Genomic DNA, 23,617 nt, shown 5'->3' with positions numbered 1-23,617 from the left:
GTTTATATTTATTTTACAGACAACTTTGCATTTATTTTAACTAGGTACAACAGCTATTAAATAGTTAATAACTATTTAATAGCTACCTAGTTAAAATAATTACAAATTTACCTGTAAAATAAATCCTAACCTAAGTTACAAATACACCTAACATTACACTATCAATAAATTAATTAAATAAATTAACTACAATTATCTAAAATAAAATACAATTAAATAAACTAAACTATAATACAAAAAAACAAACACTAAATTACAGAAAATAAAAAAAATACAAGAAGTTTAAACTAATTACACCTAATCTAAGCCCTAATAAAATAAAAAGCCCCCCAAAATAATAAAATGCCCTACCCTAAATTACAAAGTAATCAGCTCTTTTACCAGCCCTTTAAAGGGCTTTTTGCGGGTCATTGCCCCAAAGTAATCAGATTGAAGTTCAATTCGATTGGCTGATCCAATCAGCCAATCGGATTGACCTCGCATTCTATTGGCTGTTCCGATCAGCCAATCGGAATTCGAGGGACGCCATCTTGGATGACGTCATTTAAAGGAACTGTCATGCGTCGTTCAGTCGTCGGCCAGGATGGATGTTCCGCGTTGGAGGTCTTCAGGATGCTGCCGCTCCGCTCTGGATGGATGAAGATAGAAGATTCCGCTTGGAAGAACACTTCAATCAGATGGAAGACCTCTTCTGCCCCGCTTGGATGAAGACTTCAACCGGATGGAGGACCTCTTCTGCCCCGCTTGGATGAAGAATTCGGCTCGGCTGAGTGAAGATGACTCAAGGTAGAGTGATCTTCAGGGGGTTAGTGTTAAGTTTTTTTAAGGGGGGTTTGGGTGGGTTTTAGAGTAGGGGTATGTGGGTGGTGGGTTGTAATGTTGGGGGGCAGTATTGTATTTTTATTTACAGGTAAAAGAGCTGATTACTTTGGGGCAATGCCCCGCAAAAAGCCCTTTTAACAGGCTGGTAAAAGAGCTGATTACTTTGTAATTTAGTTTAGGGTAGGGCATTTTATTATTTTGGGGGCTATTTTATTTTATTAGGGGGCTTAGATTAGGTGTAATTAGTTTAAACTTCTTGTAATTTTTTTTTATTTTCTGTAATTTAGTTTTTTTTTGTATTATAGTTTAGTTTATTTAATTGTATTTTATTTTAGATCATTGTAGTGAATTTATTTAATTAATTTATTGATAGTGTAGTGTTAGGTGTATTTATAACTTAGTTTAGGATTTATTTTACAGGTAATTTTGTAATTATTTTAACTAGGTAGCTATTAAATAGTTATTAACTATTTAATAGCTATTGTACCTAGTTAAAATAAATACAAAGTTGCCTGTAAAATAAATATAAACCCTAAAATAGCTACAATGTAACTATTAGTTATATTGTAGCTATATTAGGGTTTATTTTACAGGTAAGTATTTAGTTTTAATTAGGAATAATTTGTTTCATTATAGTAAATTTATTTTGTTTAATTTAAATTATATTTAAATTAGGGGGTGTTAGGGTTAGGGTTAGACTTAGGTTTAGGGGTTAAAAACTTTATTATAGTAGCGGCGACGTTGTGGTCGTGAGATTAAGGGTTAATAATTGAAGGTAGGTGGCGGTGATGTTAGGGAGGGCAGATTAGGGGTTAATACAATTTATTATAGTGTTTGCGAGGCGGGAGTGCGGCGGTTTAGGGGTTAATACATTTATTATAGTGGCGGCGATGTCCAGTTGGAAGATTAGGGGTTAATAAGTGTAGGTAGGTGGCGGCGAGTTTGGGGGCGGAAGATTAGGGGTTAATAAATATAATATAGGTGTCTGCGATGTTAGGGGCAGCAGATTAGGGGTTCATAGCTATAATGTAGGTGGCGGCGATGTCCGGTCGGAAGATTAGGGGTTAAAAATTTATATTATAGGGTTTGCGATGTGGGGGGGGCCTCGGTTTAGGGGTTCATAGGTAGTTTATGGGTGTTAGTGTACTTTGTAGCACTGTAGTTAAGAGCTTTATGTTCCGGCGTTAGCCCATAAAGCTCTTAACTACTGACTTTTTTTTTGCGGTTGGAGTCTTGGAGATAGAGGCTCTACCGCTCACTTTCTCCAAGACTCATAATACCAGTGTTAGGCAAATCCCATAGAAAAGATAGGATACGCAATTGACGTAAGGGGATTAGCGGTAGCCTCAAGTCGCGGAAATAAAGTGAGCGGTAGACCCTTTCCTGCCTGACTCGTAATACCAGCGTTAGATAAAAGCAGCATTAGGACCCCTTAACGCTGCTTTTTAAGGCTAACGCAGAACTCGTAATCTAGGCAAATATTAATTATTGTGAATATCCTTTACATAACAACATTTTCATGAAAAAGTTTGTGTGATTCCTACACTGGGCCCCATTTATGAAGCTGAAAATGCAGTTTTGGGCTTGCGAGCGTGGACCTGAAAAGCTAGTTAAGTAACCTCTCTGCCATCTCAAGGTTGCGCTATTGGTTGTGCAATTGCGCTAGCATCAGAGGCACTGCTGCACAAGCAATTGCTAAATGTAAGTATACTCATTTTTATTTTCATGATTCAGCCACAGCAAACAATTTTAAACATTTGTTTATTATTTATATGATTAAATTTGCTTTGTTCTCTTATAATCCTTTCTTGAAAAGCATATCTGGATAGGCTCATGTTATTGGCTCACCCATGTGCATTGCTGTTTCTTCAACAAAGGATACCAAGAGAATGAACCAAATTATATCAAGTAAGTAAATTGAAAAGTTGTTTCAAATTGTATTCTCTATCTGAATCACTAAACAACAATGTTGAGTTTCTTGTCCCTTTAAGGTCAAGCTCAGTACAGCATACAAGAATAATGTGAAATTGTTTGCTCCAGTTGCCTTGAGGTAATTATATGGGGAAAAAATGATGGCACCGTGTCAATGGCTGAGACAAGCATTTAAATGTCACTTCAGGAAAATAAAATTACACATTTGACACAGATTTTTTTTTTTTGCATAGCTTGGGGGAATTTTTTTTATGCATAAACTGTAATTAATGTCATCATAGTATTTGGCAAAATGAGAATAGTATGTCAACAGCCTTCACTAAGCTAACTTGTATATTACCGTGCTTGTGGTAGTTTGCTACAAGCGTATGAAAATTAAATCAAGATTTTAAGTCTCATAAAAAATAAGCTTTAAATGAGCAACCCATTGTCTCCAGTTCATGCTCCAGGATTACATATTTAACACTAATTCATTACTGAAATGCAATACATTTGCTTTGATCATTTTACAGGAAATGTGTCCTTATGAAGTCTCAGACATATGGATTAGACAAGAAATGTAGTGAAACAAATCACTAATAGCGGACAGTGCAACAGTTAAAAGATTGATCAAGTTGATTTATGATTTGATTCTTTAACTTCATTGTGTCAAATGATTCTAAGATGGCAGGTGTGGGACTCACAAGATCTGAGAACTACGGTCTGTTTTTTTCATCATGTCTGTGCTTGACAGTACAGATTTGCAAAATAAGTGCAATGTTACACAAATACTCTAGAGTTTTATTTTTTCCCTTATGGATCTTGTGGATGGTGTAAAACAGAAAACCGATACAATGAGCTCGATCACAATCCAGTAAAATATGTTAATGCCAGGGGCTCTACAGAGCAACAAGCATGATCCTAGAAAAAAACTGTTTAATGCAACATCTGGTTTTTACACAAACAAATTAGTAGTTCATAAATGGATTGTATTTGCTGAGCTTCTAAACACTGAGGGCTAGATTACGAGTGGAGTGCTATTTTGCGCTCCCACTTGCGAGTTTACTTTGTTGATGGAGGCTTTTTGCATACATTGGGTTGTGCTTGTATTACAATTTGAAAAGTAAAAAGATAGCGCTCTTTGAATATCGTGACCGCGTTCACATATTCTCCAATAGACTTGAATAGAGCATGCAAACTGCAAAAAAAACCCACCCATACTTGTGCTAAAACCTAATTCACCCGATGTGAATTATTATTATTATTATTAGTTATTTGCAGATTCCGCAGCTCTAATTATTAATATTTCCCATTCCTATGTTGTTCACATAGAAGAATATGGTCTATTTATTCTTAAATAAATATTTATATATCTGATGATTTTTTTTAGCACTACGGAATTTTGTGGATCTATACAAATAAATAATGATATTTATAATAATAATAATAATAATAATAATAATACATACTGTAGGTATAGATATATACAGATATATATAATAATATTTATTTAAAAATACTTACATATTCCCCTATGTATAATGTGAAATATTTACAGTACATACACAGTTCGACACTTTATTAAATATAAATATTACATAAATATGATTTTTCATGTTTTTAGCTACTTTACTGCAAAGGGCTCCATTGCACTTATATATATATATATGTCTATGTATAGTATGTCTATATGTGTACATATGTATTTATGTGTTTATATTACTATTATTAATATCGGTTATTTGTGGAGCGCCAACAGATTCTGCATATGTGTATATATGTCTGTAAATACATATATACACATATACAAACATAAATACATATGTACACACATATAAACATATATATATACATATTTATATACATATTTAGACATGTGTAAGTATGTATCTTTATGTTAAAGCCCTTTGCAGGCGTTTTTGTCCTAATACCTGAGACCTCATATATTTGAGCCCTTATAACATTTAATGGAATTTTTTTATATACTGTATATATATTTTTTTTATCACACAGTGTTGATATAAGTGTACCTTAACTGTTAAATGTATATTTGATGTGTTTTGTGCAACTTTTTTGTCTTGCATAATAGTTAGATTTGTTTGCGCTCAAGCAAACTTGTTTACTTTCAACTCGTAATACGAGCGGTATAAGACATTTTACTGTATACAGAGACCCTGGCACTAGTGTTACACTTATTTTTATTTTATAATAAATAGTAATTTTACATATGGACACAGAAGAGAAATGACACAATTAAATGTCAGTTCTCAGAAAGTATGCACATATAGCACTCTGGGCCCTGACTAAGGGTAATGAAATTCCAGACAGGATTTATAAAATATAACTTTGATTAATATTCAAAATTTAAAAAAAAACATTTGGTTACATGACATACACGTTTTTAACGTGTATGTCATGTAACCAAGTGTTTTTTTTATTTATTTTTTATTTTGAACATTAATAAAAGTTTTATTTTATAAATCCTGTCTGGAATTTTTTTTTTTTTTTTTAATTTTATTGTGTATAATGCAAAATCAGAGCTCAGAAATTAAAAAATCAACCAGAACAGTTCAAAAGAAAAATACAATCTCTGGTACTTAACAATTTGCTTTGATAATAGCTTCCTTATAATATATCACAAATAAACCTCTTGTTTTCCAAAATATTTTCAGATTCTAATACAAAGTCGTCCTTTGAACTATCTGTACCATCTATAACGGGTATCATATGGGGAGAGAGGGGGAGGAGAGAGAAGAAAGGAAAAAAAAAATTCTCCTTTTTTTCCCTTCTCCTTGAATGTTACCAACAATCTAACATCACTATTTCGGAATGCCTGAAGGGATAGATTAATTGATCTATCTCTTCTTGGGGAAAATCTTAATAAATGTGGACCATTTTTTGAAAAAAAAAGTTATTTCCCTTTCGGAGGTTAAAGTTGTACCCATCTGTTCGATAATACATTGTTTTTTCATATGATTCTTAATCTCTAAAATACTGGGAACCGAGGAGTCTCGCCATTTCTTGAAAATTACATTTCTTGCTGCCAAAATTGTCATATTTCTAGCTTTTTTGTGTTCAGGAACTAATGGGGATTCTCTAAGAAAAACAACCTCTGCCAAAGAGAGAGAGAGAGATGGTATCTTCAGTACTTTAGTGAGCCAGAATTCTATTTTCAGCCATAGCTGTCTTATCCTAGGGCATGCCCAGACCATATGAATTATATCAGCTGCCGGATATGCACACTTCGGGCATGTATTAAATTCATGATTATGCCATTTAAATCCCTTTAATGGGGTGTAATAAGATCTATAGAGTAATTTAATATGTGATTCTCTCCAGCTCTCAGATAATGTAGTCTGAACTATTGTAACTATGGATTTCTCCACCTGGTCAACCGCAATATTTAATTCTAGTGACAAACAATTGCCTTTTTGTGTTATCTGTTGTAGATTACCTTCTCCATATTGACCGATAATCAGCTCATACCAAATTGAAATGGAGGTAAGATCATTTTTGGCGAGGATGGGCCAATTATCTAGTTTACCCCATGTCCAAGTCCAACCAAATTTCTCAATGAGTGAGAAAAGATAATGTCTAGCCTGAAGGTAAGCAAAGAAGTCCCTGTTGCTTAGATTAAATTCCTGTTTCAATCTATCAAAAGATTTTACTGATGAAATATCCTGATCTATAATTTGAGTCATAAAAGTTAGACCCTTATCATGCCAAGTGTCAAATATTTGAGATTGAGAGCCTCCTTGAAATTCTGGATTGCCACACAAACATTGGAATTTTGGGATGGAGAGATCAATGCCTACCTTCTGCCCAAACTTTTTTCCAAGCCTGTATTATCGTAAATATGGAGTAAAGCATTTTACTTCCTTCGGGATTAAATGAAGCGGGCAGTGAATTAGCGCTAAGGGGTTATAGGGGTATAAAATATTTCTTTCAAGCTTGTTATTAGTAAAATAGTCTTTATTCAGAATCCAATCTATCGCAATCCGAGAGAGAAAAACTAAGCTATATTTACTGAGATCGGGTAAAGCCAAACCCCCAAATTTTTTAGGGAGATAAAGTTTATTTAAAGAGATTCGGGGTCTTTTGCATTTCCATAAAAAATATCGAAGAGCCCTATTTAGACTTTTCCAATCTTTGACTTTTAAGATAACCGGGATGTTTTGCAAAGGATAAAGAATTTTTGGGAGAAGAACCATTTTAAATAGGGCAATACGTCCTGACAGGGAGAGTGGAAAATGTTGCCAACTGCTCATATACTCTTTTATCTTAACTAAGATGGGAGCAATATTAAGACCATACCAGTCTTGTGGATTGACTGATATGTTAATTCCTAGGTATTTAAAGTGGGACCCTACTTCTTTAAAGGGTATCACCGAAGGGGAAGCCTCGTTTTTCCTGACCCACATTAGTTCTGATTTAGATATGTTAATTTTATAACCTGTAAAAGTTCCAAAGGAGTTAATGATAGAGAGTAGTCTCCGAATGTTATTTTTTGTATTAGATATGTAGATTAACACATCGTCCGCATATAGGGCTATTTTTTGTTCTAAAGAGCCAATTTTGATCCCCTTAAGGAATTGTCTAATTTTAAGAGCTAAAGATTCTATCGCCAAATCAAATAAAAGAGGTGATAGTGGGCAGCCTTGTCTTGTGCCTCTCTGGAGACTGATTGATTTAGATTCTAAATTATTAATAATCAACTTAGTAGAAGAGCTAGTGCAAAGATTGTTAATGAAAGAAACAAAATTATCTTTGAAGCCAAAATTAAACAGAAAAGTTAAAATATGTTGATGATATACAGAGTCGAACGTTTTTTCTGCATCAAGCGCGATGATTGCTATATCTGACTGATCTTGCGAGGAAATTCCTTTTGAGTTATGGAAATAGTCAAGAACTAAAAATAATTCTCTGACTTGAGCCACTAAATTGCGCTTAGTTAAGAAACCTGCCTGATCTTTATCAATAAGAATCCCTATCTCACGCTGAAGTCTTTTAGCTAAAATTGATGATAGTAATTTGTAGTCAGAGTTCAATAGTGCGATGGGCCGATAAGACTCCTTTTTCAAGGGATCTTTCCCTGATTTCAGAATCAGTGATGTAGTAGAGGCTACAAAATTCAGGGGAACAGGCTTATTTTCTATATAGAAATAATTGAAAAGATTTCTTAAATGAGGAGTAACCACTTGAACTAGGATCTTATAAAACTCATTAGGTAGAAAATCAGGCACGGGGGCTTTCTCCAGTTTCATCTCTTTGATGGCCTGAATAATCTCTTGATCAGAAATAGGAGCATTAATTTTGGTTAATGCTTCGTCACTCAGATGTGGATGATCAAGCCCTCTCCAAAAGAGTTCCGATGCTTCCATATCTGATTCCTTAAAAGAATATAGATCCCTATAATAAACAAAAAAAATGTCCAGAATTTGATTTGAATCCTTGAATAAAATATCTTGTTCTACTAACGAATCGATAAAGGAACTCCCCTGTGCATTCTTAACTAAATTAGCTAACAGTCTACCTGCCTTCTCCCCATGTCTGTAAAACTTAGCTCTAGTTTTAAGATCAGCTTGTACTGATTTATACATTAATAAAGTATCTCTCTCTCTCTTAGCAGAGGTATATCTCCTCCAATTAACAGATGTAGGTTGAGCTAGATAGTTATTGTAGGTATTAGTAAGTGATCTTAGCGATTCATTTTCCCTGAGGGCAGCTTTGCGTTTAAAATGAGCCATATAAGCAATGATATCCCCTCTCATTACTGCTTTACCTGCCTCCCATAACAAATTTGGGTTGTTAACTGTACCAAGATTTAGAGAGAAAAATTTGGTCATTCTGGTAATTAGCCAATTTTTAAATTTTACATTTTTCATTAAAAACTTAGGGAAGAAAAACCGATGTGAAGTGTGTAATTTAATATTCAATTGGATGTCTAATATGATTGGGGCGTGATCTGAGATAGTGACTTGTGTAATTTTACTTGTAGCCCCAATTTTGAATAAACTCTCATTGACTAAAAATAATTCAATTCTAGACAGGGAATTCACGTTTCTAGCTTTACATGTGAACTCTCTTTGAGTTGGGTTCTGAATCCTCCAGATGTCTTTGAGGGCTAGGTTCCTAAACAGAGTGCAATTTTATTAATATTTTATTAATGTTCAAAATAAAAAAAAAAAAAAACATTTGGTTACATGACATACACGTTAAAAACGTGTATGTCATGTAACCAAATGTTTTTTTTTGTAATTTTGAACATTAATCAAAGTTATATTTTATAAATCCTGTCTGGAATTTTATTGCCCTTAGTCAGGGCCCAGAGTGCTATATGTGCATACTTTCTGAGAACTGACATTTCTTTGTGTCATTTCTCTTCTGTGTCCATATTATTTACTTATGCACTAGCACCATTTTCTATTTAATTTTTGGGGAATGCTATATTAATTACCCCCTTACCGATATTATTTATAGAGAAAAAGCCAGAGTAGTGCCATTGTTCGTGGGTTGTATCATATAGTAATTTTACATATACCTATTGTTCCAATATATTATTCAACAATGGGAGAAAATTGCACATAATATTATACACAATAAACCCTTTCATCACCCAAAAATCCCCGACACATGGCTTTACCGGACCTGCCCTTACAAAATTCCCACTGTAATATCTGATAAAAATGTGCAGTTTTGCTGCACAGCGTGGAGCAGCGCTGCGGAATCTGTTGGCGCTCTACAAATACCTGATAATAATAATGTTCTTTGGTTAATGATTTGTTGCGATACAGCAATATCATTTTTTTATAGTGTCTCCATTAATCAGGTCTTCTGAGATCTAAGATATTGTTTCTTATGATACATATAAACCTATTTCAAACTGAACATTTTAAAATTGTCCTAGATTCAAGAACTGCGTAAAAATGTTGGCGATATTGTGCATTTAAATCCATGCAATCCATACCATTTTAATTTTTACGCTCATAATACAAGTAAGTTATTTTGGATTACGCTCGATTACAACACTTACCACTATTAACCTAGGCCACTATTTTTAAAATAATACAAAAAAAACACTTTAACATTATACATAACTCTTTCACCACGTTATTGTCCTAATGCATCTGTCTGTAATGTTGAAATGCTATTTCTAGATGTTTAGAATTGATCCAAATACCTTCCACACCTGAATTTCTATACACGAGGTTGTGTTTGATAGCTAAAAAGATCGCTAACGGAATATTGACGTATCCCATTGAAAATACTTTCAAATATTTATCTTTAAAAATTAACCATTATCAATGATGAGTTTTGTAGAAAAAAATACCTTAAAAAGTAATAAAAACTGTATGTTATAAAACATGTAAAAATGTTTTACTATATAAGGCAATATTACATAATTGCTTTTTTACCTTTTTCAAAGAAAAAATGTTTCACTATTCAAGACAAAATTACATTATTACTTTTTTACCTTTTTTGAAGAAATCTTCATTGATGTTATCGGGACATGGCTCTAAAATGAGAAAAAATGTCTCTTGTTACACATTGATATATAGGTAAGAAAACATAAGATTGTTTAATTAAATGTTTTGAATTAAAAAATATTAGAACAGGATGGATTGAAGTATCTATTTAAAATTATATAAGCAATGTCTAACAGAAAATGTTTTGCTTCTATATGGAATTGCAGATAATATGAAAATTCAATTAAATATGGCTTTCATTGAACTCTAACATTGAAAGAAATTAACCAACCTTTATCGATATGAACAAGTTCCAATCAAGAAAGCTTTTTTTCATGCTCAGCCAAAAGCATTTAATTTAAAGCGACAGGAAACCCCAAATTTTTCTTTCATGATTTGGATAGAACATACCATTTTAAACAACATTTTCAAATTTGTCCTCAGGCCTCCCAAACAAGCCAGTTTTTTAGAATGACCTTGGGTGAGAGCAGATAAATTAACCATGTTTACTAATCAGTTGATTATTTCACCTGTACTCTAGTTCAGATACCCTCAAAATGTGGCCTGTTAGGGAGGTCTGAGGACAGGTTTGTAAACCAGTGGCCTAGACCTTAGACCCATAGTTCCTGCATCCCCTTTATGCCAGTTATATTACTATACCAGACCAGACAAACAGACCCATGGCTTCTTACTCTAACTTTTTCATGCTCTTAACATACATCAGACCAGACCCATGGCATCTTGCACAGCATTAATGCCAGTTATATCCCAACAACAGATCTAAAATCCCAGACTCTGCTATATTTCCACATCTGATTCTCTTTCAGTTCTATGTGCAAATTAGAACTCAGACCTATAGGCTGTACAGCCCCTTGTGCACTGTATAACTGCATCCGATCACACCTCTATCAGACCTATGGCCATGTAGTCTCTGTACTGACATCAGCCAGCCATATGCTAACATCAGACCCCAGATCAGAAACTTATGCCCACATCAGATCTCAAATTAGCTTGTTAATGCCCTTTTGTTAGACTTATATGTCTCTTTCAGGCCTAGATAAGAGCCATAGTCCAGCAGCCCTTTTGTCAAGTTCATTCCCTATTCAGACCCATATCAGAGTCCGGCTCTGATGTCCTTCTGTCAGCTATTAGAGCACTTTAGACACCATGGTCTTGACACCTGTGACAGCACTGTGCTCACATTCATCCTCAGATCAGACCCATAGACCTGCAGCCCATAGACCTGCTCTATTGTAGAAGCATGAACGGACTGTTGTGTATTAAATGCTCAAACAACTAGAGAAAATAACTTTTATGACATGTTTACTAAGTTCAATAAAAACATACATTATAACATATGGAGCAAAAGTCTCTATACAAAGTGGTAAAACAGCAAAATCATATGCAAGCTAGATCATTGGTCAGAAACGCTTCCAGCTAAAAGTACCAAGAGAAGTCAAACATAGTGGATACAAGGTAAGTGCCAATTGGACAGTTAACTTTACTGCCTGCTGACTTGCTTTCCTGTAGATGGTGTGCTGCTTCTAAAGTACCAATCACAGTGCCTGCTTACACAGGGGGGGGGGGAGGGAACAGGAATAGAATGCTGAGCCTGATTACTGCACTGCACAGCAGCCTGGCCAAAATAAAAAATGCACACCATGATAGAGAAGCATTTAAATCAGTCATTTTACTATCATGCGAACCCTCTTAACTCCAACGTGAGCTTAAAATGGACGCAAGTTTGCATATTTATTACCAAAAGCCGGTTGAAAAATCAGACTGTCCATTTTAATACAGGATACCTAGCAATTCCAACTATGGTCAACACCACAACTTATCTATATTTAGCACTGGTGTTCAATGTATCATTGGAATAGATTCACTAAGAACTCTTTCTAGTCTTTTCAAGTTCTCCACTCTCTCCAATTTCTGTTACTTACTAAACCTCAAAAATCATTTCATTCTAGTGAACAGGTTCCACCAAATAATATTAAAAAGGGTGAGAGTGCAGAGAGCATTAGGGAATCTACCACAGCGCTTAGCAAGTTATTGTACTGCACATATTTTAAGACTGTGAATATTAAAGTTAAAATTTTATACAATGTGCAGTATATTGTTGTATTTAATAAACTTCACATTATTTTACAAGCTCCACTAAAATCCAGCCAGTTTGTTTAGGCTTAAGATCAGAAGAACTGATATAACATTAATATTTTGCTACTATTCAAGATAATCTTTGCAATTAATAATTGATGTCACTCGAAAAGCCCCTTTGGGATAGTTATTATTAATTGTTCCAAATGTGTAGCTAGTTTGCACTGAGATCATGGCTGTGTAGCTCACCAAACATTACGTTACTGTAAGTTTAGTCTCTCATAACCCAAACATACATTACAACACTACTTTTTTTAGCCTTCTGCTATAGCTTTACTTTTCGTGCCAAATCTGTCAGATCAAAGCTTTATGTAAACATGCACAACTTTAGCAACAGAAGACGGTGCCAAACCTTAAAGACTTCCAGTTCTTCCAAGATCAGCTCTCCATTTGTGGAACTGTTAGAGGGAAGAACGACCACTTTCTGAACAGTTCCTTTGTCTACAAGAAAAAAATAAAAATAAAATGGTTAATTCATTTTTATTGTATGTTTGAAACAATTCACTTACACCTTTATAACAATAAGCTATACTGAAGAGTTAATGCAGTAAAAAAATAGTTTTTATGTAATTGAAAAATAATAACTAAAGAGACATACAATTTAATTTACAGTAAATTATTAAAGGGACATTGTAACGTAAAAACTTATATGCTCTAATTCATTGTATGTAATTTTTGCATTGCTGAACACTAGCTAAAAGGGTTAAACACATAGGTAAAGTCCCACTTGGGAGCCTTAAGAACTACAACTCCTAAACATAACACAATTGGTGACTGGTGTGCGACCACGGCTTACTGGTGGCTTCCTGCATCAGAGCTGCAGTGCTTGTGGTTACCAAGCTGGACTTTTCATATGTGTTAAATCGCTGTTTGAGGGTAAGACACACAGTTTTCTATGGTCAGTTATTAATTAGACTTTCCCTTTTTAATATTTTTAGAGTCATTTATAATAACTAAGAAAAGTATGTGAAGCAACTTGTGGGTGGGGCTATAGCAGTGTTGTGGGCAAGCTTATGTGTGATATGTGAGGGACCTAGTGTGTCTTGTGCGGAGCTGGAGCACTTACTGAAAACTCGATTATTTGCCCTGCTGCAGGTGAGTACTAGGAACTGATTTATGAATATATAATGTAAAGCAAGTACCAAACACAACAGAGCCAGGGGTTCTTTCCACTCCTCTAAAACATTTTTCCCCAAATGTTTAGTATTCTAAGGGCCAGGATAAGAGTTGAGCGCTAAATATGACTTTTGCTAAAGCGATTTTGTGCTCAACTAATGTGCGCTAATATTACAAGTGAGGTGCAATGCGAACACAACCTTGCGTTCACATTGTACGGAAGCATTGAGCAGCAATTTTAAATATATATGTATGTGAGAGAACATATGTGTCTCTCCTTAACATCTTAAACCATGCATAGTGAGATAAACAACTTGCAAGCTAAAATTTGCTTCTCTAAAATTCTTTGGGTGAACTTGTAGAATTGATGAGTCTTCTTAGAAAACTTCACCAGATCAGAGAGCTTTAGAAAAATGTGACCTTATTATTGGAAGTAGACTGAGAAATAGAAAAGTAAGTAGTTTAATTGTTTAAGACACTTATTCGTAACAACTTATTAATTAATAAAATAAATAAATAAGATCAATAAATATAGTAATATCAGTTGAGCAGTTTCTATCAATGCAAATACACTTTCTACTAATGTTCAATAAAGTGTCTATCAAGTAATAAGCATTTCCAGGATCAGCCAATGAGCATCAGCAGGAAGCACCTATCAGCCAATGAACATTAGTATGAGTTAATCAACTGATAAAGCTGTAGTAGTTTCAATTTAAAAAGCTTCTGCATCACTTTCTTTCAAGCCAAAAATAATAACTATAAGTAAATGTATGTCTAGATTCTCATTCATATCTCTATCTATATTGTTTTTTTAGAAAAGTTTCCCTGCCTTTAAATGAAATAAAAAAAAAAAAAGTGTCTAAAATTGATATATATATAGAGAAGGGGGGGGGGCGGAGATAGGCAGACAGATGTGTTATGAATATTTATATATCTTTCGTTTATTTTTTATGGATAGAAATAGGTAGTTTAAGTATGAAGAGATGTCAGTTATACTCTGTTAGAACTGAGGTGGTCATTTGTATATTTATTGTTCTATAATGTTGTAATATTTCCATATTAATCATGAAATGTAAAGTTTGTACCAGATATTGTCTGTGGTAGACCACAAGTTTCAAGGACTTCATATGGAAAATAAATAATACATTTTGCAAATCATTCTTCAAATGGTAGCTCAGTAGAAACTATACTTTTCCTCAGCCTTTATACTGTATATATTCCACTGAGAACAGACTGTTAAATTTGTTTCCCTTAACACGTTCTCAGTGTCTTATTTTTTTCCATATGTTTTTACAGTGGTTTACTTTGTAGAAATGAGAGATGCATACAGTCTGGGAGGTAACGTCAACTGCTTGTCATAATGTTTAGCCATTTTTAAAGATTACTTCCTTAAGATGCCAAAACCGAGATATTTATGGAGATACCTAACCTAATTTTAAATAGTTATGTCATAGAAGCACATTATTCTATGTACAGGTATACCCCGCTCATACAGCGGGTTAGGGACCGGAGCCCCGCTGTAAAGTGAAAACCGCCTTAAAGTGAAACAAGGGGGTTTTAGCTTTCTTTTCACTTGCCAGTGTGTTTAAAAACTTAAAAACATGTTTAAACTAACATATATTAGGCGAGCAATAGTGCTATGTTTAGTTTAACACTAGCACAGCACAGTATTCAATAAATACTGTACCTGTAAAATAGTGACAATTAATGTAGTAAAATGTGACAGGCTATAACACTGAAACACAGATTGCACTGTAATGCTGTAAACAGAGTGAACTGCGCATAACAAAATGGTGCCAGTCACTTTTCTTGCAATCTCACAATGATTACAGCACTGTTTCAAAATCCTTGGAGGTTGAACTTCAGCTCCACAAAGCGCTGTATTAGCGAAGCGCTGTAAAGTGAAGCGCTGTAAAGTGAGGTATACCTGTACTGCTTAATTTGTTTTTCTTTTGTATTTTTGTCAATTAATAGTGGGCAATACAAATATACCAACAATTTCAAAGCACAATACATGAATGGATATGGCAAATATAAGTATTTAAAAGGTCATGAAACCCAAAAATTTTCTTTCATGATTCAGATAGAGAATACAATTTTAAACAACTTTCCAATTTACTTCTATTATTTAATTTGCTTCATTCTCTTGTTATCTCGGTAAGCTCGGGAGCAGCAAAGAACCTAGGTTCTAGCTGCTGATTGGTGCCTGTAGATATATAATGATTGTCATTGGCTCACCCATGTGTTCAGTTAGAAACCAGTAGTGCATTGCTGCTCCTTCAACAAATGGTAACAAGAGAATGAAACAAATTAGATAATAGAAATAAATTAGAAAGTTGTTTGAAATTGTATTCTCTAACTGAAACATGAAAGTATAATTTTGGGTTTCATGTCCCTTTAATTAAGTATTTGCTTTGGTGTACCTGCACCTTCATGGTGCCCTATAGGGATAGTCTACTCCAGAATTTGTATTGCTAAAAAGATAGATACTCCCCTTATTTCAGTTCTTTTGACAGACATGCACCTTAGTCAATCAGTGTTCTCTCATAAGTAACTACATAGACATGAGCACGATGTTATCTATATGGTACACATGAGCTAACACCCTCTAGCTGTGAAAACTGTCAAATGCTTTGAGATAAGAGGTGGCCTTCAAGGGCTTAGAAATCAGCATATAAGCCTACCCAGGCTTAACTTTCAACAAATACCAAAATAACAAAGAAAATGTGATGATAAAAGTGAACTGGAAAGTTGTTTAAAATTGCATGCCCTATCTGAATCATAAAAGTTTAATTTTGTCTAGACTGTCCCTTTAATGTAACTGTGTAATAATTAAAATATTATTATGTGTTGAAATATTTTAATATTAATCTGCTTGATTATAGCATGAGAGTGTACCTGGTGTGCAACGTTAGCTATGTGTTTAACACCTATGTAGAAGTAAAACAAATAGCAACAATAATTTTATTATTTAATGTATTTAAAGAGATATTAAACACTTTCAGATTGTAATATAAAATATTTAGCCCAAATTTTCCTGTAATTTAATTCCACTGCCTACCACAGCAATTGTTTGCTTACTTGCAGTAACTTATTTATAGCTGTAACTTAATGGCCTCAGCAGAGGAGATAAGATAAGGGTAATCTAGGCTACAATATGGAGGCACACATTATTTTATGGAGACTAACACTTTATTTTTTACAATATGTAATGAAAAAATAAAATGTAAACAAAAAATAAATCTGTATATATAATTATAAGTGTAATCTTTGTTTTAAATACATCATTATGTCCAGCAAGTATTTGGTCTAACAAATAAAAAACATAAACTATGCTTACCAGATAATTTAATTTCCTTCTGTATAAGGAGAGTCCATGGCTTCATTCCTTACTGTTGGGAAATACTGAACCTGGCCACCAGGAGGAGGCAAAGACACCCCAGCCAGACTTAAAAACCTCTCCCACTTCCCCTATCCCCCAGTCAATCTGCCGAGGGAACAAGGAACAGTAGGAGAAATATCAGGGTATAAAAGATGCCAGAAGAAAAATATAATTTAGGGGGCCACCCATCAGAGAACACGGGCGGTGGCCGTGGACTCTCCTTATACAGAAGGAAATAAAATAATCTGGTAAGCATAATTTACGTTTCCCTTCTTAATATAAGGAGAGTCCACATCTTCATTCCTTACTGTTGGGAAACTTATACCCAAGATCTAGAGGACACTGAATGATAATGGGAGGGATAAAAAGAGAGGCGGACCCTAATCTGAGGGCACCACAGCCTGCAAAACCTTTCTCCCGAAGGCTGCTTCAGCTGAAGCAAAAACATCAAACATAAAATTTAGAAAAAGTATGTAATGAGGACCAGGTAGCCTTACAAAACTGATCCATAGAGGCCTCATTCTTAAAGGCCCAAGAGGAAGCCACTGCTCTAGTACAGTGATTTTCAACCTTTTTTTTGCCGTGGCACACTTTTTTACATTAAAAAATCCTGCGGCACACCACCATCCCAAAATTTTACAAAATCACATATTGTAGCCTAATACAGCATACTGTATATATATATATATATATATATATATATATATATATACACATATATATATATATATATATACATATACATATATATATATATATATATATATATATATATACATATATATACATATATATACATACACACACACTGTGCTGTCATGCCATGCCAATTTTTGCAAAATTGGAGTGCTGTCATGCCATGACTCCTACAAACTATACATGACATATTGACATTCATTCACAAACAATCATAATGATTGTCTGTGAATGAATGTCAATATGTAATGGTTGTAAATGGTGCCTCTCACATACCTCCCAATATTTCTAAATTTGAAAGAGGGACACCCCCGCACTCCAGTCCTCCAGTCATGTTCCTTGTGCTGAGTAGGAACAGGAGTGACGTGACCTGGCTGGAACTGTTCTGGAGGAGGAGCAAAGCATGGGGGATTGAAGTATTGCGTTGTGCTGCGTGTAGAGCCGGCACTAGACACGTGTTGTGGTGGGTGGGGGTTCCTTCCAAGTGTGAACATGGGTCGGGGAGGTGAGCTGCCTCTGCGCAGTTACCCTCAGTCATCATCTCACTCAAAATAAAAAAACGGCCCAGAATAAAAAACAAGCAAAAATTTAAAAAATATGTCACACTGTTGTCAGTCTGCCGCGGCACACCTGAGGATCTCTCACGGCACACTAGTGTGCCACGGCACACTGGTTGAAAAACACTGCTCTAGTAGAATGAGCCATAATTCTCTGAGGAGGTTTATGTCCCGCTGTCTCATAAGCTAAGCGGATAAGACTCCTCAATTTAAAAGGATAAGGAAGTTGAAGAGACCTTCTGACTCTTACGCTTCCCAGAATAGGCAACAAACAAGGAATAAGTTTGTCTAAAATCCTTAGTAGCCTGAAGATAAAACTTGAAGGCACGAACCACGTCCAAATTATGAAGTAAACGTTCCTTTGAAGAAGAAGGATTAGGACACAAAATAGGGACCACAATCTCTTGATTGATGTTGCGGTCTGACACGACCTTTGGGAGAAACCCTAACTTAGTACGTAGGACAGCCTTACCTGAATGGAACACCAGATAAGGAGGCTCACATTGCAAGGTGGCAAGGCGCAATAGCAGTAGAAAAAAAAACTTCCAGGACAACAACTTAATGTCAATTTCATGCATAGGCTCAAATGGAGTCTGTTGCAAAACCTTACAAACCAAATTCAGACTCCAAGGAGGAGCTGAATATCTGAACACAGGTCTGATCCTAATCAGAGCCTTAAGAAAAGACTGAACAGACAAGGCCGAAATCTGTTCCCTCAGGGAACTGGCCGAAAGACCCTTCTCCAGTCCATCCTGGAGAAACAATAGAATCCTGGCAACCTTAACTTTATGCCATGGAACTCCACTCTCTTCACACCAGAATAAGTAGGTTCTCCACACCTTATGATAGATGGGACGAGTAACCGGCTTACGAGCTTGAATGAGAATATTAATAGCTCTCTCAGAAAATCCTCTCTAGGCAAGGACTAAGCGTTCAGCAGTCAGCCTCAGTGAATCTAGATTTTGATGAACAAAAGGATCTTGTTCCAGCAGATCCCTGCGACAAGGTAACTTCCATGGAGGAAAAGATGACATCCTCACTAGATCCACGAACCACGTCCTTCCCAGCCACGATGGACCAATCAGTATTACTGATGCCTGCTCCTGCTTGATGTGGGCCACTACCCGAGGAGGAAGTGGTAAAGGCAGAAAAAGGTAGATTAGACTGAACCTCCAAGGCATTGCTAATGCATCTATTAGCTCCGCCTTAGGATCCCTGGACTTGACCCATATCTGGGTAGCTTGATATTGAGATGAGATGCCATGAGATCTATCTCCGGCGTCCCCCACATGTTGCATATCTCCACAAACACTTCAGGATGGAGAGACCATTCCCCCGGATGAAAGGATTGTCTGCTGAGAAAGTCCGCTTCCCAGTTGCCCACACCCGGAATGTGGATTGCTGACAGCAAACAGTTGTGGGCCTCCGCCCACTCCAGAATCTGAGATACTTCCCTCATTGCTAGGGAGCTTCTCTTTCCCCCCTGATGGTTGATGTAAGCCACTAAGGTTATATTTTCTAATAGGAATCTGATAAACCGGGACGAACCCAGAAGAGGCCAAGCCTTCAGAGCATTGTAGATTGCTCAAAGTTCCAGAATGTTAATCAAGAGCATTCCTCCTGAGACCACAGGCCCTGTGCCTTCTTGGCACCCCAAACAGCTCCCCATCCTAATAGACTGTCCGTAGTCACAATCTCCCAGGATGGTCTTAGACAGGATGTCCCTTGGGACAGATGATCTGGACAGAGCCACCAAGAGAGCGATTTGAATGATCACCATTCCATTGCCTCAGCATGCGCAGCTGTAACGGCCTGAGACAGAACCTGGCAAAGGGAATTATGTCCATGCTGGACACCATTAGACCAATTACCTCCATACAATGAGCCACAGATGGCCTTAAGGAGGTCCGGAGGGCAAGACATACCGAAGCTAGCTTGCAACATCTCTGGTCGGTTAGAAATATCCTCATGGAGTCTATTATAGTACCCTCAAGTCTATTATAGTACCCAGGAATTCTACCCTGGTGCTTGGAATAAGAAATCTCTTCTAAATTTATCTTTCATCCATGAGATTGAAGAAGAGAGAGATGAGATACCGAATGGTCCTCTGCTAGACGAAAAGATGGTGCTTGAACCAGAATGTCGTCCAAGTAGTGATCTACTGCTATACCTTGGGTCCTGGCAACGGCCAGGAGAGCCCCTAGAACCTTTGTAAAGATTTGTGGAGCAGTAGCTAGACCAAACGGAAGTGCAGTGAACAGGAAGTGCTGATCCAGGAATGCAAACCTTAGGAAAAGGAAGTGGTCCCTGTGGATTGGAACGTGAAGGTAGGCATACTTCAGATCTATAGTGGTCATGAACTGTCCTTCCTGAACAAGAGGAAGGATGGACCTTGTCTCCATCTTGAACGAGGGGACATTTAGAAACTTGTTTAAGCACTTTAGGTCCAGAATCGTGCAGAAAGTTCCCTCCTTCCTTGGGAAGGTTTGAACAGTATCCCAAACCTCTTTCTGCGTTAGGAACTGGGACAATGATCCCTAATAAGGACAGATCCTGGACGCACCCCAGAAAGGCTTCTCCCCTTGGGGGGATGAGATATGAAAGCTATCTTGTATACCTGAGCTATGACCTCCAGGACCCATGGATCCTGCACATCCCTGAACCAAGCATCTGAAAACAGTGACAGTCTGCCCCCTAAACGATCCAGCGCTGGATCGGGGGCTGCCCCTTCATGCCAACTTGTTCTCAGTGGGCTTCTTGTTCTGCTTGGATTTATTCCAGGATTGAGCCGGCTTCCAAGTGCTCTTGGTTTGTTCGGGCTTAGAGGAGGACTGCTGATGTTGGGACTTTTCAGAATGAAAGGAATGAAAATTAGATCCTTGTTCCCTGTAACCATGGAGATAATGGAGTCAAGGCCTGGCCCAAATAAAATATTTCCCTTAAAAGGGAGGGAAAGTAGTCTAGACTTAGAAGTCATATCCGCAGACCAGGACTTCAGCCAGAGCGCCCAACGAGTCTGTACTGAGAAACCAGAGATCTTAGCATTCAGGCGAATAATCTGCATGTTTGCATCACAGATAAAATAATTAGCAATTCTCAATGCTTTAATTCTTTCTTGTATAACATCAAGGGGACGCTCCACCTCGATCAAATCCCTAAGAAGTTGCACAAGTAGGCCGCAGCTCCAGCAACCAAGGCAACAGCCGCTGACGGTTGAAATAAGTATCCTGTATGCTGAAACATTTTTCTGATAAAAGTTTCCATCTTCTTATCCACTTTCACTTGCACTTGGCAGGGTGAGGTAAAGCACTAAGAGCCTCAGACACTGCCGTCTTTACCTGTGCGGTAAAGCCTGATGGTAAAAGGTTCCCTCCAGACAGAGGATCAGGCGTGCTACGGGAAGCTGCATGTGATGATGGAGATGACTTATGGGTATGCACCTCACAGGACGGCGAGTCCTCAGAGGTGGACGGCTTAGTAGTGCCAAAGGGGTTAACCTTCTTAGACATAATAACCTTGTTGATGCATATGGAACATAGTTGAGAGGGCGGGCATACCAAGGCCTCCTCACAATATAGACAGGTATAACTATTAGGAATAGAAGGAGTACCCTCAAGCATATCAGAATCCTCCATAGCTTGCGCTAACAACAGTAGGACACAGAATAAATGATCTTTTTATTTCTCAAAAAACGGCACCTTTATACTCCCAAGGACTGGGGCATTCACCACCTCCTAGACCCAGGCAAACAGAGAAACAAACGTCTTCTCCAACAGCTAGCTCGGTTAGGAAAGAGAAAACTAAAGTGTGACCACACCCGGTCACGTGGTGTGCAAGGCAGGACCGCCCCTGCTATGAGAAAAAGCGCGCCAAGCTACAAGCTGCGCAGCGTTCAAAGTGAAAGTAAAGACCTGTATGTACCGCATAACAAATCTCACACATAAAGCAGCATAACATCAAAGTATCACATTTGATTAATCCCCACTGTTCAATAACCTCCCTCAGAAAAAATTAACCCATGATTCTTTTAAGATAAAACGAGCCACACTGTGACCCTGTCTTCAGCGTTTACCAGACTGCAACAAGAAATGTATAGTCTTATCTTATGCTCGATTATTGAATTATAATTTAACTATGTAATTGATTCACTTTAACGCTTATAAAACAACATAAATCTGTATGTCTGATGATGAGAATTTATTTGTATATAACATGCACTTTCTCAATGTTGCTCCATCTTATAGCACACACAATTATAAGTAACTACCCCCAGCATCCTTTTTTATTAAGCATTATTATATAGTATAGTTAATAAGGATGCTGTATTCAAATATCTCCTTATTTTGATATTACAAAAAAATATCAAAACAATAAAGGAATAACACAACTGTATATTGACTAAAGAGATGAAGAACTTATGAGACAATGTGCTTTATAAAAAAAACAATGTATTTTGCTTTTATTCCAATATAATGTGCACAGTCAGTATACACCTGTCTTCAGGTCTCCATGTCCGGATGTCTAACAAGGTGTTGTTATCCAATATGTTTATGGAGAATTGTGCAAGCTATCTGGTTACATTCTTGAGAGCTCTGGCATTCAGGCATCCTATGTTTGTTGGTATCCCTACAGACTGTTGTCATATATCTGTCATGTCATCTAGGCATGGAGTTTTAGATTTGATTATTACTTCTGTTCCAGGAGATAGCAGGACAGCAACATATTGCTATATAACTTAGTTGTTTCGCTTATTTTTGTATGAATCGCTTTCCTATATCACAATTAAAGACACATGAAACCAAAATTAAAATGAGATTCATATAATAGTTTTCCTGATTTTCCTGAAGAGCATTCACAAGGTTTGCTAAATTCAACAGGACAGTCAAAATTATTATTCATTGTAAGATATGCATATATTTGCATGTCCTAGTTACTAACAGTATTTTTTTTTAATACTGTCCTATCCAATGCAGTATACTTTGAGTGTAATATTGCTTTCATGAATTATACAGCCAAATCAATAACTCCAACATTGGCCAATGTTCTGGTGCCTTTTGACACCTGGCATGGATCACATGCATCCCATTTGTAGAGAAATGTGTGTTCTACAAATAATTATCTATAGCATTGGGGAAACCTGCTGGTTCTGTTAGGAAGAAAAAAAGTTTTGTCTAATATGTCATATCATAGTGTTATATTATAAGGAGATGAAAAATGATCAGTTCCCGACAGAAAAACCTTGTGCTAAAGGTTTCCCCAAACAAAAATTAACTCAATATTCCCTGCCATGTGTCCTCACTACTACCAGCTAACATATATCTGTTTAAGATATATATACCCCTATGTATACCCCTGTGAAGTAGAGCACAGAATGTAAGACACCCCTTCCTTGTCAAGCTAGGAAGAGCTAATGAGAGATTTAATACTGGCTATGGAAGTTTGGTAATCATTCACAAAGTAATCCATATATTTCAGATTCAATATATTCTGCACAGTTTTCAACGCTGTAT

The 23,617-nt window shown here is 36.3% G+C and overlaps 1 protein-coding gene across 2 annotated transcripts in view; it reads right to left on the bottom strand.

Annotated features, from left to right (window-relative positions):
• Positions 1-23,617, bottom strand: part of SEMA3C (semaphorin 3C) — a 364,490-nt gene that overhangs the window by 60,336 nt on the left and 280,537 nt on the right. For both annotated transcript variants that reach the window (XM_053716519.1, XM_053716520.1), the window contains exons 13-14: positions 12,709-12,797; positions 10,208-10,249 (exon numbers count right to left, since the gene is read on the bottom strand). In XM_053716519.1, the coding sequence (XP_053572494.1) occupies positions 10,208-10,249; positions 12,709-12,797 (131 nt within the window). The remainder of the gene's footprint in view (positions 1-10,207; positions 10,250-12,708; positions 12,798-23,617) is intronic.

Source organism: Bombina bombina, chromosome 6 (assembly GCF_027579735.1).
Source record: "Bombina bombina isolate aBomBom1 chromosome 6, aBomBom1.pri, whole genome shotgun sequence".
Taxonomy (NCBI): Eukaryota; Metazoa; Chordata; class Amphibia; order Anura; family Bombinatoridae; genus Bombina; species Bombina bombina.
Note: the sequence above shows the minus strand (reverse complement) of the source record. Positions and strands in the feature narration are given on the sequence as shown.